The sequence below is a fragment of the Pleuronectes platessa genome, chromosome 11 (assembly GCF_947347685.1).
Source record: "Pleuronectes platessa chromosome 11, fPlePla1.1, whole genome shotgun sequence".
Lineage (NCBI taxonomy): Eukaryota > Metazoa > Chordata > Actinopteri > Pleuronectiformes > Pleuronectidae > Pleuronectes > Pleuronectes platessa.
Window position 1 is genome coordinate 18,732,261 of NC_070636.1, and position 17,628 is coordinate 18,749,888.

The 17,628-nt window shown below is 38.6% G+C and overlaps 1 protein-coding gene across 3 annotated transcripts; it reads left to right on the forward strand.

The window, feature by feature from the left end:
- The first annotated feature begins 35 nt into the window (after window positions 1-35).
- wdr35 (WD repeat domain 35) lies at window positions 36-15,832 on the forward strand. Of its 3 annotated transcripts, none has more exons than XM_053435375.1 (28): window positions 36-413; window positions 521-638; window positions 1,937-2,008; window positions 2,139-2,231; window positions 2,312-2,440; window positions 2,589-2,722; window positions 2,944-3,109; window positions 3,206-3,351; window positions 3,766-3,891; window positions 4,478-4,663; window positions 4,915-4,950; window positions 5,064-5,124; window positions 5,938-6,082; window positions 6,629-6,698; window positions 6,931-6,984; window positions 7,704-7,813; window positions 7,933-8,152; window positions 8,242-8,322; window positions 8,535-8,671; window positions 8,863-9,066; window positions 9,229-9,375; window positions 9,534-9,666; window positions 9,822-9,932; window positions 11,778-11,942; window positions 12,976-13,116; window positions 13,280-13,436; window positions 14,575-14,815; window positions 15,636-15,832. In XM_053435375.1, the coding sequence occupies exons 1-28, from the start codon at window positions 390-392 to the stop codon at window positions 15,784-15,786; spliced, it is 3,558 nt and encodes a 1,185-aa protein (XP_053291350.1). In that variant the 5' UTR covers window positions 36-389; the 3' UTR covers window positions 15,787-15,832. The 3 variants fall into 3 exon arrangements, with proteins under 3 accessions (XP_053291350.1, XP_053291351.1, XP_053291352.1); XM_053435376.1 differs by having other exon boundaries at window positions 4,918-4,950; XM_053435377.1 differs by lacking the exon at window positions 4,915-4,950.
- The last annotated feature ends 1,796 nt before the right edge of the window (window positions 15,833-17,628 follow it).

Sequence of the window (17,628 nt, forward strand, 5' to 3'; positions counted from 1 at the left end):
GACCCAGGAGTTCCGGTTTACGGTTACCACGGGAGACCGAGGGAAGCTCCAGCCTCTGGATCCGTTGGACTCTGCTAACACCGAGAATGAAACGGAGCATTTCAACTTTACTCTTCCAACACTCCTGATAACGGGATACATTAACTCGTATTCAACCCTGGAATTAGTTTGGCTAAATGTATCTATCATGGTAACGAAATAACTCTGGTCGCCTTTGGCTGTGAGCGATTAGCAAAGCTAACGGCGCAGGCTAACCTCACAGTTAGCCTTAGCAGTGTTAGCTCACTTTGCTGCTTGCTCTGCTAACTGAGGTTAGCTTCTTCATTATGTCAACTCGTGCAACCGCGCAGGAAACAGTTCATCTCTAAGTGATTAACACCACCACCACCATGTTTATCTACCTCAGCAAGAAGGTGAGTGCCCCTCGCCCCCCCCCCTGGGCTCAGCCATCAACCCCAACACGTATCAATGCGTCAGGTAACGTTGTCAACTCGTGACTACAACTTCCCGTGTCTTGTAGATCGCCATCCCCAACAATATCCACCTAAAATGTGTCTCCTGGAACAAAGACCAAGGCTTCATTGCCTGCGGGGGGGACGACGGTCTCCTCAGGGTACTCAAGCTCGAAACTCAAACAGGTAAGGTCCCTGCAGGTCGTGTTTACAGGCCACCTCTTGCTTCACCTGGAGCTCACATGGTAAAAAATATATTCCTGGACGAAGATGAATGACTGGGTAGTCATAAACACAAGTTGTATAATTTCCAAACAGTTCAAAAGCACATTGTCACTCGACTTTTGAAATCATTAAACGGTGTAACTCTGTGGGAATGTACTCAACAAAAATGGACCCTGATTGAAATACTGTCACTAAGTCCAAAATGTCTCTCATGTGTCTGAAGACCAACTCATTGAGGTTTAACAAAAAGCCTTTATCTATATTCTACAGCTGTGGGATGACATTATAATAATACTTATATGACATAAATGCAGCTCAAAGTTATACAGATAATATTAGTCCTATACTAAAACATGCGTTTACCTGTGTGTTCACATTAAAACATTCTACTTATTTATTTATGTTTTCTGTTATTTTGTTGTATAGGCGAATAAAAATGATCAACTCGACTTGTACTCAGTGAAGTACATACTGCTAACGGCCCGATAGGCCCCAGATGAAACCAAATTTAAAGTCTATAGATCTGGATTTTTGTTTGGATCTGCACCAAACTGCACATACTAATAAATATCAGTCCCCCAAACATGTCAGATTTTTTTTTCATGAAGATCCATTAAGTGCGCCCCTATCTCACAATGTTAAAGAAAGGAAAAAAAACAACTCCTGGATCTATTGATCTAGATCCACACCAAAATTGAACAGGCTCCAACCTGACGAACACCACATACTACCTTCCTTTGTTGTAATTTGTCCAGTATTTTGTATGTTATGTTGCTTAGTAACATACATACAACTAAATAAACTAACAGGCCGACGTCAAACAGGACAGGGGTAAAAACATAACCTTCTTGATGGAGGTAATTAAATGACACTGGAAAAATTGTTCTGTTTACGACAAATACTGTCATGCCCATTCAACATTATGTGTTGACGTTTATTTGTCCAAGGCCAAGCTGTTATCTAACAACCATGTGATTGAGATTTGAGGGCTATTCACAACAGCTCCAACAGCGTGTAAGTATCTTTCATAAGCGTTTTGGCTCTGCTTTGGTACCCATACGTCCAGTCACTGGAAGGAGAAATGCTTCTACTTTGCCCTCTCCGTCTGTTGGAGCGACCTCATGTTATTATGTTTACAAATGTCCAAAATCCTCAACAGTCAATTAGAAGAAACAATAAAAACAAACAATATTTTTTGACAGTTCTTGCTTGAGAAGAGCTTGTTATTTACACTCTTTTTCACTATGGTTTCCCAACAGATGATGCCAAACTTAAAGGTCTGGCTGCACCCAGTAATCTGTCAATGAATCAGACACTAGAGGGACATAGTGGTAAGTTATATCCTGCTGTTAACATTATAGTGCATTAAAAACAGCCAGTGTCCACAAAAGGAAGGACACCACAGACCTTAAGCGAACCATAAGAAAATGATTTGACTTTTCTAAATGATTACACTTACAGGTGCAGTACAAGTGGTAACGTGGAATGAACAGTATGAAAAGCTGACAACCAGTGACCAGAATGGACTCATCATCGTATGGATGCTCTACAAAGGTTAGTGCTTCTGCAAACTAGAAATGTTGTCTTGAAATAAATTTGGGAATTCTGTTTTATTGTCGTTGTCTCTCCCTCAGGAGCGTGGTACGAGGAGATGATCAACAACAGGAACAAGTCAGTGGTCAGGAGCATGAGCTGGAACGCGGATGGTCAAAAGATCTGCATTGTGTATGAGGATGGAGCTGTCATTGTTGGATCTGTAGATGGTAAATAGCTTCACAGCATGATTACTTAAAATCTAACAAATGACAAGAAATCACAGTAGTCCGCCAGGCAGATTTAGCTCCCTTGACAAGGACTGCTTTGTTTACATACTTGGCAAATGAGTGGCTCACAAAGGCCTTGTTTTTCTAGGTAACCGGATTTGGGGAAAGGAGCTGAAAGGAAATCAACTTGCACATGTGGCATGGTCACCTGACAGCAAAATTCTCCTCTTTGGCATGGCCAATGGGGAAGTGCAAATCTATGATAATCAAGGAAACTTCATAGTGAGTGTATCATTTTCAAGAAAATTGAAATGTCAGTTTATTTTGTTATTATATATATCCACATAACATTGCATTGACATACAGTCTCCAATCAGAGTGTAGACCGCAGAGCAAAACATTGTGAGATATTGTCTTGTTTCTGAATCATAAAAAATTGAATGTGCTTTAACTAATGACATAGTATTACATGCTGACTTATGAAACTCTGTATAATGTTTCAGACGAAAATGACCATAAGCTGCCTCATTAATTCAGCTGGAGGTATCAGTATCGCAGGTATCCACTGGTATGCAGGAACTGGGGGCTATGTGGAGGCAGACTGCCCATGTCTCGCCATCTGTTTCGACAATGGAAGATGCCAGATCATGCGATATGAGAATGATGAAAGTAAGGAAAATGCCTTCAGGGATATTTTCTTCAGGTTACACTTAATTCAAAATGTTTACCTGTAATGATGGGCTGTGCTCTTGCCCTGGTCTGCAGACCCAGTGTGCATCGACACTCTGATGAATGTGGTCAGTATCCAGTGGAATCACTGTGGTAGTGTTCTGGCAGTGGCTGGTTCTCTCAAAGCCTCAAATATGGATAAAGAATTCAACGTTGTGCAGTTCTACACACCATTTGGAGAGGTGAGCATAGAGATTCTGTTCCCTTAAATACACATTGTTTAATACAAGCTTTCATATTTTTTAATGCCTCTGTATGTAGTTCTTATAATATGGTGTTTCTAGGGTTATTCTCAATTCAATTATGGGGAGGTGTAAGCAATTCTGCTACTCTGATATTCTTTCATATCTATCGTACTCAACATAGGTCTTAAATTTAATTCAGTATGTATTTTTAAAGGTTTTAAAAAGTCTTCAATGTAACTTGAACTTTCTCAGTTCTACCAAATATTGGCAAAAAAGCCCTAAACATATAAAGAAAATGTAAAAATAAGAGGATTTTTAACAAAGCAGTGTCCACCAACCAACATTGTTGAGCTAACACAATAAACATTTTTTCAATACATATGCTGTTTGTTGTTGCTGTTGTTTCAACAGCATATAAGAACTCTCAAAGTTCCTGGGAAGCAGATGACAGGGGTTTCCTGGGAAGGAGGAGGGCTACGTATCGGCCTGGCTGTGGACTCCTACATCTACTTTGCGAACATACGACCAGATTACAAGGTAAATGCCATAAACCATTGCTTTTCTTTTAAAGTAATTTTGAAGAAAACTATTCTTCACCATCCTCTTACACAAAAAAACCTTCACTTTATCTCACATGAGTACAGTTCAAAAGCTGACCAGTTCCAAATTGAGGTTATTTATCAGGACAAAGGTAACAAAACCACATCAAGTAAAACAAATCAACATAAACAGTATGTCACATTAGTATTAATATACCCCATCTGTCTAGATACGTCAGTACATTGTTTGAAATATATTTGAAAAGTGTCATAATGTCTGTAGATTGTTTTAGCCATTATTTTTGTCTTTTACATGTTCTTCATTTAATATATACCAGTCGTCTTTTTTTAGTAATTTTAATTAGTCTTACAAACCTCATCAGGCTAATATTGTTCAGGGTCATAGACTCTGACCCTTTGAGTGGAGAGGTAGACCACCCACCGCTGTACTGGGTCAACACTGGAATCTTACTAGTTTAATACAATTTCCTGGCTCGTCTTGTAGAATCTGTGCAAAAAATATTGGGTTGAGAATCCCCACACAGAAGGTGAATCTCACCTGCTCTTTCCGTGTTTCCTAACAGTGGGGCTACTGTTGCAGCACAGTAGTGTATGCCTACACAAAGCCAGAGCGACAGGAGTACTGTGTGGTATTCTGGGAAACCAAAAACAATGAGAAGTTTGTTAAATACGTCAAGAGCCTGATGTCCATCACCACTTCAGGGGACTTCTGTATCCTGGCCAGCAAGGCGGATGAGAGCCAGCCTCAGGTACAAACATAAACATAACAGATCAAAAAGAGGATCTGTAATAATCTATTAAGTTTGCAGGATAATTTGATATTCTAGGTACTATACTGTTTGATAGAAAGTTTGATGAAAGATAAGAAAATATCCAATATTTACTCTACACACTAGACTAAAGAGAAATACTATAGGGAAGATATACAGTAGATGTAGAGTGAGCTAAGGATGTTTCTCTGTTGTCTTGCCCCCTGTTTTTCTAATCGATTGCCACACAGGAGGATGCTGAGTTAGAGTCTGGGACTCATGCAAGGGTAACGTACACATAAAACCACACTCCCAAAATGAGAAATAATTGTTTTGATAAATTGATATAGATTCTTATATTGACCTGTAAAATAATGTGGCTCTGCTATGTGTTTTCCAGTATGTCCTGATTCTGTGCAACTCCATTGGGACTCCATTGGACTCAAAATACATCGACATTGGTGAGCACATGCAGTTAACACATTACACTCCCTTGTACTCAACACATCTTTAAAATATATTATCTCCCTAATAAGTTGTTTGCCCTACAACTTTGCACACAGTGAGTATGAACTCTATAACAAACTTCTTCTGGCAAAACTGTGGGTTGATGAAAATCCTTATTTACTGTAAAGCTGGCTAAACTGAAGCAGGCTCTTCAAGACAATGTGAGAGATCCCACCCTGTGTATATAGATAGGTGTGAAATGGTGGTTGGCACTTGGCCTGCTGCTGCCCACAGGGACATCTTTCATCTCTCATGGGCCCACAGCATCCTATAGCAAATAGACAGTCAGCACAGGGCGTCTTTATGCCTCTCAAGAATTCAGAATTCCTTTTCTGCTACAGAAACTGACAAATGTTTGCTGAGGAGCTCACACCAGGACAGTTCAAAGTCTCAGTGGTCTGAATGGGTTTTACTAGGTTTCCCACCTTGGTAAATAATCTGAGAATGTGTTCAAGTGTATGTCTTTTGATCGTTTCTCCTTTTGTGCCCTTGTGATTTTTTTCCACCAGACTAGTTAAAGTGTAACTGTTTAAGAAAACACTGTTTTGTCTCCTTCGAATTTAGCCACATTTGCCACGTTTTTCTGCATTTGAACCATGAGATCAAAGGGAAAAAACACACAAACACACAAGATCCACCAAATTACAAAAAAAACCTGTTCAGAAAGATACATTTTCTCCTATATCACACAAGTGTATCTTTCCTCACAGACATTTATTAATTTGTTGTTCTCTGTACTTAAGTCTGTTTCTTGTTTATTTGTTTAGAGCCATTGTTTGTCACCATGACAAAAACACATGTGATTGCTGCGTCCAAAGAGGCTTTCTACATGTGGCAGTACAGAGTGGCAAAGAAACTAACGGCCCTGGAGATCAACCAAGTGACCAAAACTAAGAAGGAAGGCAGAGAGAGGTGAGAGAATTTGGCACATGGCTGCATTTACACCACAGGATGCTTTGCAGGGACTCCACATGTTTTCATCACAGGGAACTGGGTCTAAATTAAGTTCTGGCGGAAATCTTTTTACCCTGGAACAAGTCATTTCAATCAATCAGAATGAAAACAGTCTAAAAGTTGATTGAATAAAGATAATAAAGCAAGGTACAGGTGGATGGGGATGGAACAGAATGACCACATCAGAACTTACAGTTGATGTCAAGCAGTTCATGGGAAGTTGCAGGAAAGCCTGATAACCACAAGACTAGATTTTGTGAGGCAGTGGGGGAAACCTTGAAAGTACTGGCTCACTGTAACAGTGTGGAGTTGTGGTACTGACACCTCTGTGAAAAGGATTCATTCATCTGAACAAAATGCCACTGAGGTCCCAGACAGGCTGGGCATGAGCTAATGTTCTGCCAGGACTTTCCTCGCATTGAAACCACAATTCACCTCAGTGGAACGGCTAACTGTTTGTCTGTCTAGCTCTTTCTCATGTGTTTACACTTCCTGCCTCTTTAGGGTTTATCACATTGACAGTAGTCCATCTGGAACCAATGACAGCAGTCCAGATATTGCAAAAGCCTTCACAGTAAGTGAGAAAATATTTCCGAGTCATTTGTTGTGCTCATTATGGTCATTTCAGTATTGGGATATTAAATAACTGTTTACTGATACCATTTTAAGCATAACTGTTGAATTGTTTATCCATGAAACTATTAAATAATCTTATAAAGTAGTTTTAATGGAAATCACATGAATTGTTTTTTCTTATTCAGAAGATAAGTTTTCATGGTTTAAAATATGTTTCTTGTCTGTTTCAGGCAACTCGAGACCCCATCTGTTGTATTACAGCAACAGATAAGACCATGATTGTGGTATGTACATTTTATCCTTGAATCTACAATTTTAGTTTTAGTTTAGTTTAGTTTAGTTTTGTTTAGTGTTGTTCAGTTTGTTTATTTCAGTGTAAATAAAACAATGCACTTATACACAATCCATGAATGAAAAATGGAGCTGGAGGAAGAAACATCTATTAGTACCTGACCCTGTCATATATAACATAACATAAATACAGATGACAATCTCTTTTTTGATTTCCTTTCATTTCACAAATCACCTAACTAATCAATTATTAGTCAATAGTCATCATTATAACATAAATATTATTCAGTTCATACCGTTTGATTAGTTTTCCTTTATAAGTTCTCTTAAATTGAATAATATTTGGGTCAACATTTAAATCACTGTCTAGAGAATAACCAACAATATTCTTCAGTCAACTAAATCTTTCAGCACATGTGACTTGATTAACAGTCTATTGTTATATTATCTTAGATTGACCTTGTTTATAAGTTTTATTGCTATTTCCTGTAAGTGTGAAATATTAGTTTTGTATGTTTCCAGTGCAATAACCCAAATATGGAATAATAATAATTACATTACAAAATATGAAGTGCAGCAAGATCTAAAGTGTCCTTTGCTCTGTACAGCACTGCAATACCTTTACTCACTTCCCTCTTTATATTTTCTATTTGAGGTTTATAGGTAAGTTTTTCATCTCTTTTCAATAAAATGAGTGTATTTGTGCCCACAGGGTCGTGAGTCTGGTCTCATCCACAGATACAGTCTCCCAAATGTTGGTCTTGTCCAGAAATACACTTTAAACAACAGAGCCCACTATCTGTACATTAACTGCAACTCCAGGTAAGCACAAGAAATCAGAGAGTGTGCTCATATACATTGTTAGCTTAAAACAGCTAATTCAATTTGATGTTGAAATTGGGAAGAGTATTGTCACAGGTGATCTTTTTTTTAATTTTTAGTCGTCTGGCGATAATCGACATCGCAGGCGTGCTGACTCTGTTGGACCTGGAGGTTCGTGCCTCCACTGACAACATCACCGGGAACCAGGTATCCGCTGGAGATCCGTCAAAGTTCGAGCGCAAGGATGTCTGGGACATGAAATGGGCGAATGACAACCCTGATCTGTTCGCCATGATGGAGAAGACCAGGATGTATGTCTTCAGGAACCTAGATCCAGAGGTGAGTGCTTGTGTGAGTATCATATAATATCTGATTCAAAGCTGTAACCTGATCTATACATTTGCATTTGTTTTATCTGAACCAAACAGGAGCCCATCCAAACATCTGGATACATTTGCAACTTTGAAGACCTGGAAATAAAATCTGTCCTGCTTGATGAAATCATGAAGGTAAACCTTTCAAACAAGTGGCACTTAAGTTGCCTAAATCTCCAAGGTGTGACACATGTGTAAAACATAGCCAAACATATATCAACTAAAGAAACTGCACAATGGGGATATGATCAGAAACTAAGTATTCTTAGTTTTTTTTATTAACGTCTTGATGATATGTGATGATATGCGATTATTGAAATACTCACTTCTTGGAGGTTCTCTCATAGGATCCAGAGAGGCCGAACAAAGACAATCTCATCAACTTTGAAATCCGCTCCCTGAGAGACAGTCGAGCACTGATTGAAAAAGTTGGGATTGAAGATGCCTCACAGTTCATTGAAGACAATCCACACCCAAGACTCTGGTAAGTTCAAACTGTAATTGTTGTTTAAATTGTATAAATTAAAATTATATTTTCATTCTCACAAGGTCCTCAGTGAATTATCACACATTATATAAACATTATTACACATATATAGATATATAGATATGTAATCTCATGCTGTCATCCGGGTAATAATAATAATTATTCTCTGTTTTCCGACAACCTGTCAGGCGTCTGCTAGCTGAGGCGGCTCTTCAGAAGCTGGATCTGAAGACAGCTGAGCAGGCCTTCGTCCGTTGTAAAGACTACCAGGGCATTGAGTTTGTCAAGCGCTTGGGCAACCTGCAGAGCGAGCCCATGAAACAGGCCGAGGTGGCAGCATACTTCGGCAGGTTTGAGGAAGCCGAGCGGATGTACCTCGATATGGATCGCAGGTAGGTTTAGCCACAATTGTCTGTACTATTTGTTTAAGGTCTCGTTCTTGTTTTTTGTTAATTTTTGTCTGGTATTTTGAATGGCAACTTTATAGGATGAGCTGTCGTAAGTTTTTCAGGTATGAAGGTGAGGGCGGATAACGGACATGTTGTTCTCTGTAGGGACCTCGCCATTAGCCTCAGGATCAAGCTGGGAGACTGGTTCAGGGTTCTTCAGCTGCTTAAAACTGGCTCCGGGGACTGTGATGATACTCTGCTGGAACAGGCGTACAATGCCATTGGAGACTACTTTGCTGACAGGCAGAAGTGGTACTTGGTCTCTCTTTTTTCTTCTAATTATGTCATTAGTGCATTAATACAGTTTTTATATATTCTAAATAACTTGAACTGCAGATAATCAAATTAATTAGAGATGGTGATGTCATTTTTGATCTATTTTAGCTTAAAACATGGTTTTCTGTTTGCAGGGTTAATGCAGTGCAGTACTACCTACAGGGCCGGAACCAGGAGAGGCTAGCAGAATGCTACTACATGTTAGAGGACTACGACGGCCTTGAGAAACTGACCCCTGTGCTGCCAGAGAATCATAAACTTTTACCAGTAAGCCAAGTGTTCAAGATGAACTAATAATAATTCTTACATATTCTTGTAGGGATTTAAAAGCTAAAATCTCAGTGACTCTAAATCTGTAACCTGTAATATAAACCGACTCCACAGTGTCTCATCTATAACAGTTCTCCGTCTCTGTGCTGTAGGAAATTGGGCAGATGTTTGCCACCGTGGGCATGTGTGAACAAGCTGTGAACGCCTACCTGAAGTGCAACCAGCCCAAAGCTGCCGTTGAAGCATGTGTTCATCTGAACCAGGTGAGAGAGAGACGGTAAACTGACGGCGCCAGAGTTTCTGTCTGAAACTCTGCACAGCATATGGCAGTGCCTCAGTGGACGTCAGATTCATCATACAGTTGGACGGCTTTGCACAACAGCAGTCACTGTGGCACCTGCTGTCCTCCCACTCCTGTCCTCGTCCTGGGTGATATTTAGCTCCGGAGTGTGAATGCTGCTCTCGAGCCACTGTGCACTGCTCCAGTGTAAATCTCCACATTTGGCTAGAGGGGAAACTGATTCTGGATGGAAAATATTAAGATTTGTTTGACAATAGTTAAACATCAAACTCTTCTATGTAAGCTGCAGCTGTTGCTCTTTATAAAAAAATGGTTGAGCCACAGATGGCTTTACTTTAATGGACTCACAATTTGTCCTGAAATTGACCCTCTTCATCTAAAGTAGAAGTGATTAGCCATACCACCCTCCCCTTTTCCTGGCAGTTCCTCCTGCTGCGTTAATACTATGTTAATACTACTGGTGACAGACCAAATGAATGGTCTGTCACTTTAATTGCCTCCACTAAACCTCCATTTTACCACAGAAGGTTTTAAAAATACAGTGTTTCTAATGTTCAGCTCCTATTGTTAGTAAGATTTATACAAGAACTACAGTCATGACAGTGTGGCCTGTTTTCAAGTTGTTTGTTTGTTTATCATTGTGGTAAAATGTGATCCTGGAGACAACTGATGTGGGAACTGCCACTGAGGTTGCTTTAGGTCAGTTTTGTCACCATGATACTACAAACACTACCGTGCAAGATACAGTCAATGTAATAATATAGTGTAAGAATGGCCGCCTTCTTTTTTAATTTTAAAAATGACTGACACAGAGACTAAATACACAAGGGCAGACAAAAACAAAATACCAAAAAAAATATAACAACATCATATATATACATATATCAACATCAACAAAGAGGAAGAATAAATAGTAAATGTACGATAAATAATTATAGATTTTTATTAATTAACTAGTAATGATAGTAACTATGTATGTATTAAGGAAGGAGTTAGAAAAATTATGAATACATAAAAGTAACTAAAAGAGTTTGTACGTTTTTGAAAATAATACCATAAAATGTTTGATTCAGAGCAAACTAATATTGGAAAAGGAAAAGGGCATAAAGGTTCAAACTGTGTACGTAATTATTTTAAGAGTGAACGAACTATGCATCCAATAAACCATTGGGAATCCAGAAGCCCACACTCACAGACACTATCTGACTTGAAGTTATTTACACCTTTAGACCCTTTTCCTTATGTCTATAAAAAGGCAGCATACTAGAAATTGTGGTTGCTCTGTGATAAATCTCATGCAATGCTGAACCGATTGTTTTGCTAAAATGTTCCATGCGTGGTCATCCAATCAGAGATGTAGCTAGTACACTTGGGGATTGTAGGTAGTGTTCTTCTCTTTGACAGTATGAATAAAATACGTTTTTACTTAAGATGCAGTTGATATCATACAGACTCGTGGCTTCTACAGTAACGTATAACATTATTTCACAATCACATAGCTGGTGGCAAGTCTACATTGGATGGTTAAAATAATATGGTGACTAAATCCAAATCAAAATGTTTACTTCTGGTAGTCATGGGTTGGAACGTCCACATGTTGATGGGGGTCGTAGCTGGTATGTGCCCATAGCAACATGTTCACTAGTTATATCGTTTCACTTCATTTAATTACTGTTAGATTAGTGACATGTCATTTAAAGTAATGCAGCAGTTAGAATAAACAATGTTTTAATATCATGATAAAAAATCTACTGCTTAAAATAGCAATGTTATTTTGTCTTTGAATGAATATTGTCACTTCCTTTAGTGGAACAAAGCCGTGGAACTCGCCAGGACCCACAACATGAAGGAGATTAAATCTCTTCTGTCCAAATACGCCTCACATCTTCTTGAGAAGAACAAAACTCTGGAAGCGGTGGAACTGTATCGGAAAGCCCACCATTTTCTTGATGCAGCCAAACTCATGTTTAAGGTAGGCTTGTTTTTTATCCTGATTCGTTTTGAGTTGTTTCAATCGACCATTAATGGCTTCTTCACTCACGTCCCTTTTAAAATACGTGACCTGAAATACAGTGCAACAGGTCATCAGCACCTTGAGAGCAGCCTGGCTGAGGACTGAGTGTATTCGAAGCGATGGAATTGGAGCGCACTCTGCTGGACACGTTGTGTGATGACACAATTTCTAATTTACCCAAAGCTTTTCTATTGTGTTTTATTAAAAAAATCACATATCACATTTTCCGTTAACAATACATCTCTAATAGCACAACATATATTGGTCAGCCTCTAGTTTTCAACAGGGTTGATAATATGATGTGATGGAAATTTGACCTGGTGAGACTTTTGAAATAAAGAGATTAGAGAACAATAGTCTTTTAAGAGTATTTTATTCCTTGCAAGGAAGGTCAGTCAATCATACAGTGTGCGATGAGCATTCTGCAGAGGGAAACACAGAGAAGCAGTTGCTGGCGTGTGCTTTTTATGCAGATGTAGTGAAGAGATGTGTGTGTGTGTGTGTGAAGAGTTGAATTGTGTGTGTGTGTGTGTGTGTGTGTGTGTGTGTGTGTGTATGTGTGTGTGTATGTGTGTGTGTGTATGTGTGTGTGTTTTTGTGTGTGTGTGTGTGAGTATGTCTGTGAGTGAACTATGTGTTTGTGTGAACCACGTGTGAACTGAGTGAACAGTGAAATCCCAGTAGATAAGACATAGATACATGCCTCCTAGCCTCCTCAAGGTCTCGGTGTGGGAGCCCATTTTTTCCCTGACAGATTTGTGGCTCTGATGTCTGCATTTCTCTGGGACCTAAGGTTATCTTGATAGTGACAAATGGTATGCCAAAGCAGAGAAAATTTATAGCGTGGTTAATACAAAGCATATGGCATAGTGATATCATTTTCCATTACAATGAGGTAAATTACATCTGCGACCTTTAATGAAAGTGTGATAACTGTTGCATCAGCCTCTTTGTTGACACATGCAGTGGAATGAATGGCTGCTGTTTGCAGATAGCCGATGAGGAGGCGAAGAAGAGGACACGACCGCTGCGGGTGAAGAAGCTCTATGTGTTGGCGGCGCGTCTTGTTGAAAATTACCACGAGCAGGTGAAAACGTCACAGCAGAGCAAAACCAAAGGGAAGCAGTCTGAGGTAACAGTTATATTTATATATAATTTGTTTTATATAATTTTCAAGGGTTAATGAATCATTTTCGAAACTAAACAAAAATGCATCATCCATTAGAATCTGATAATTGTATTGCATGTGATGCTAAAATATATTTCCCTATGTCACCTCCATTTGTTGTAATTAGGCAAAATTTGCACTCGCTGGGCTGCTTGAGGAAGATGCAACGTCTTCAGACGATCGTATTGTGGACAACGCGTGGCGTGGAGCCGAGGCCTATCACTTCTTCCTGCTCGCTCAAAGGCAGCTCTATGGAGGCTATATGGAGAACGCTATGCGCACAGGTACCAAATCACTCACCACACTTTCCCATGGTCACAAGTAAACAGCAGTATTCTCTAGGGCTGAAACAAGAGGTCAGATCATTGATTAGTCATTTGACAGAGACGTATTCATTATCAAATAATCGAATATAAGTCATCATTTATTTTTTCTGTGTTTTAGACGGTTAGTCAGACAAAGTTTTACGTTTGATGACATTGGGCTTTGGGAAACTGTGATGAGTTACATTTAAAAAAAGGTCATTTGAATTGTAAAAAAAATAATAGAATCGTTAACCAGCAATAAAAAAAGTTACAGCTCAAGTATATCCTCATTTACGTAGACGTAGAATTTAAATAAATACATATTTACATGACTCTCTGTCAGAGCTCATATGTCACAGTCATGTTTTATGGAAACCAGGTGAATGTTATTATTACCCAGACCGCTAAGTTTTCAGTCACATGTGTAGCATTTGTACGCAATAAAACATCATCATCGCTTTACGTTAGAAACATATTTACTGTAAATAAATGAGTCAATACTTGGTCATCAGATCAGCCTCCTTACAAAAATTATGAAAAAAAACAGAAAGTACTTCATCTAACAAAATGTCTCATGTTTCATTAGAGGGGCAATTCAAAAAGACATTACCACTGATTAGGTCTAAAATATCCTAGACTGCAGGGTTTAACTTTTAACATCATCTCATCCTCCTCAGTGTCTGAGGTCATTTGAACAACGTCTCATAACTGTCCTGCAATCCCAAGTAAAACCCAAAGGGACTGGACTTCTGCAACTTACTACATTGTTTTACAAGGGTCAGTTGTGTTCATAGTTTAAAGTCTCATTAAGACTCATTAACAACTCATTGGTTTAGTTTATATTAATCTGTCCACTCATGAAAATTCATACTTTGTATTCCCTCAGCCCTCAGGAGATTAAATGTAATAGAAAAAGAATAACTCAAAGTTTATTACAAAATCAAGTTAGTTTATTTTTACTGTTTGATAACATCTCAAACATTTTGCTCAAAAATGGAAAAGAATCACACCAGCTACCAGAAATATGGTATCAGACAGAAGGTTGTAAGTTTTCATCAACAGTCAGTTCTGTCACATGGAGTTTTAACTCTTCACTGTTTTCCTCAACTTTTTAAAGCCATGCACCTGCGTGAGTATGAGGACATCATTCCAGCAGTCGAAATCTACTCTTTGTTGGCCATTTGCTCCGCATCCAACCGGGCATTCGGCACATGCTCACAGGCCTTTATCAAATTGGAATCCATGGAGAGTCTAGAGCCTGAGCAGCGGCAGCTGTACGAGGATCTGTCCCTGGAGATCTTCACCAAGCACAACCCCAAGGACAGTCGCACCATGGAGCGGGAACGATCATCAGAGGGGTGAGCCGATGAGTTCAAATAACACACTGACGGGAGGAGCAGCTGCCTGATCTGTACATCTGCAAAACCATTTATCATGTTATTTTAATGCCATAGAAGAAGAGAAAGTTAGCTTTTTTGTCTTATTGGATTAATTTGCCCAAATGCAGACTGAAAGTCCACCATAACTTTAGCTAAACTCTGGAGATCAATGTCCTCCTCTAAAAAAGAAAAAGCTTAAGTTAATTAACTGTTCAACATAACGTCAAACTGCACATATTGAGGACCACGACATTAGATGACAATAGAAGTAACCCTGAAACTCTGTCCCTCACTAAAATGGACCAATAATTATAATGGAAAATAATAACAATGGACAAATAATTAAAACACATATTTAAGCACTAAGGTAGGAAGCCCCATATGATATGATATGCGTCATATCACAAAATGTAGATAAAGATGGTCGATGTGTCTCCACTTTTTCACACTATACAAAATATCCCAGATACGAAAGCTGCCATGTTGTGCCAAAGATGTCTTATACTGCGGCCAGCCACCAGGAGGCGATCAAGACGAGTTGGCTTAGCTCTTTGCCACCTATCATGCCATCTATCTTTATATACAGTCTATGCTTCATATTAACTCTAGTTTATACTATGCGTCGTGCATACACTTAAACTTAGACTGTTACTTAATATAAATACTCTGCAATGAAGAGTATGAAGCAGCAGATATAGGGTGGAGCTACATATGGATAACTTTGGTGTAAAGTGCACTTTTTTAAAATTCAAAGTAAACCATGAAATTACTGATATTAATTGAACCTTTCTCCTTTCAGGGCAGAGGGAAAGTTACCCACGTGCATCGTGACCGGTCTGCCGATCCAGGAGTACCAGTTCTGGATGTGCAATGTGTGTAAACACTGCGCTCTGGAGCAGGAGATCGGCAAATACAACTGCTGTCCGCTGTGCCACAGTCCTGTAGCTTGAGGCTCAATACATGGAGTTTGTTTTCCACACATAAAAGCTCATTTCAAAACTTCTTTTTGTGGTTAGTTCTTGAATAGGCAGCTATGAAGCCATCAGAACAAGGACAGAGAACTGATAACGAACTGAGTAAAATGTTTTTCCTTTATATGAAATGTTGTAAAATACTCAAATGAATATTCTGTCAATGCATTGTTAACTTTTTTCATATAACGCCATAGACTTTAAACAGTCACATACAATTCTATAAGTATAAAAATCTATTTTGATAATGGTTATTTTGCAATCATTGTCACCAGCTAGTCCTTTTGGAAACAAAAAAATCAATAGCATTGGCATCCAGCATTTAACAAGTGCCATGCATGAACATAGTATTTATAAGGAGCTCTTAATTATGTTCAACCTCTGAAGTGCCTCTCAAAGTGATGTTTGCTGTCCAGATGTTACTTTAGTCGTCAAACCGGACACAATAGATGAGAAACACTGCTTTAATGATGCATTTAACCATATTCTGACTTTTTCATTGATGTGTAGAGATATTAACATTTACCTAAATGTGGTGATAAAAAACAAACTTGCTCACTAGCATTTATTACATGGTAAATAATTCAAACAACACCGATGGTTGCAGAAAGTAACATTAATGATGTAAATGTAGGACCACATCCTTGATGGTCTCAACTGTCTTCTTCTGCCACCTGCTGCCAGTTCACGGTATCACTGTCTGAATAAATGAGTCCCACATCGGTTACTCCTCTGCTTTACATATTTGAAGTATTTCTGTATTTTTTTATGAAGTGCAACAGGGGATCCTGCTGCTGATGTATGTTATATTAAAGATTTGATTACAAGTGACACTGATGAATGGCTCTTTAATGAGTCTGTAATGCTGAGTGGCGGTGTTTCATCAAGCCTGAATCACACTGGGGTCCTTCACTTTAATTTTAGTCATTCACTTATAAAGGAGCAGTTTTGTCTGAGAGGAGTTTTTTTTTTTTTAAATGAGTCTGTTCAAATGTATTTAACACGCATTTCTGCCCTCCCTAAATAGATCATATATTTTGTTATATTACTAAGTTCTTCCACTTACCTCTGACTGTAGCACAAAGAGAAGTAGTCTTGATTTTGTGCTGTTTCCAGGTATATCCTCTACTAATATAGCATGTTTATACTGTTTGATACTACATCTTCCCTCTGTGCTGCTGCAAGGTCATCAAACAGGGCTAATGTTGCATCTGCAACACTGTGATGTATTTGCAAAGGTTGATGCTCTACACTATAGGCCTTCTGCTATATTTGATTTATTTTGACTTCTATTTTTCACTGTTATTCTCCCTTTATTTAATCAGGAAAGTCCCATGGAGCTATAATATCTCCTCTGCCAGGGAGTCCTGGTGAAGATGGGGAGCAAATGAAATATTGAGAAATTCATATATAAATTCAAGCAGGGACACACACGTACAGACACATGGGCTAAAACACAGAAAACAATCACAGAACCTACATAGATACATGTAGGGCTGCTATTCATTTCCCACAAAAGGTTTGACCTTATCTGCTATTGGAGAAAAATTGCCAGTTACCACAGAGAATAACAAGCAGCCTTGAAAGCATGGGACACCATCTTTAAAGTGCTGCATGCTGAATATAACCATTTCAACATGTTTAGTTCAAAACGTTTAAAAAAGTGATTTTTCTCTTTTTTTTGTGCATATTTACAGGAATATCTGTAAACTTGGTCATATTTCTTTTTTTTATATAACGTCAATGCTAAATCTAAATATTGAATGTTAACATTTTACTTTTATTTTAACATTTAACTTGTAGATTTTACAGTTAACATTC

Bases quoted from the DNA above. Each gene is read 5' to 3' on its own strand.
- wdr35 (XM_053435375.1), top strand. From the start codon at position 390: ATGTTTATCTACCTCAGCAAGAAG. The intron at 3,892-4,477 runs GTAAATGCCATA...GTTTCCTAACAG, and splicing joins ACATACGACCAGATTACAAG to TGGGGCTACTGTTGCAGCAC. The intron at 9,933-11,777 runs GTGAGAGAGAGA...CACTTCCTTTAG, and splicing joins CATGTGTTCATCTGAACCAG to TGGAACAAAGCCGTGGAACT.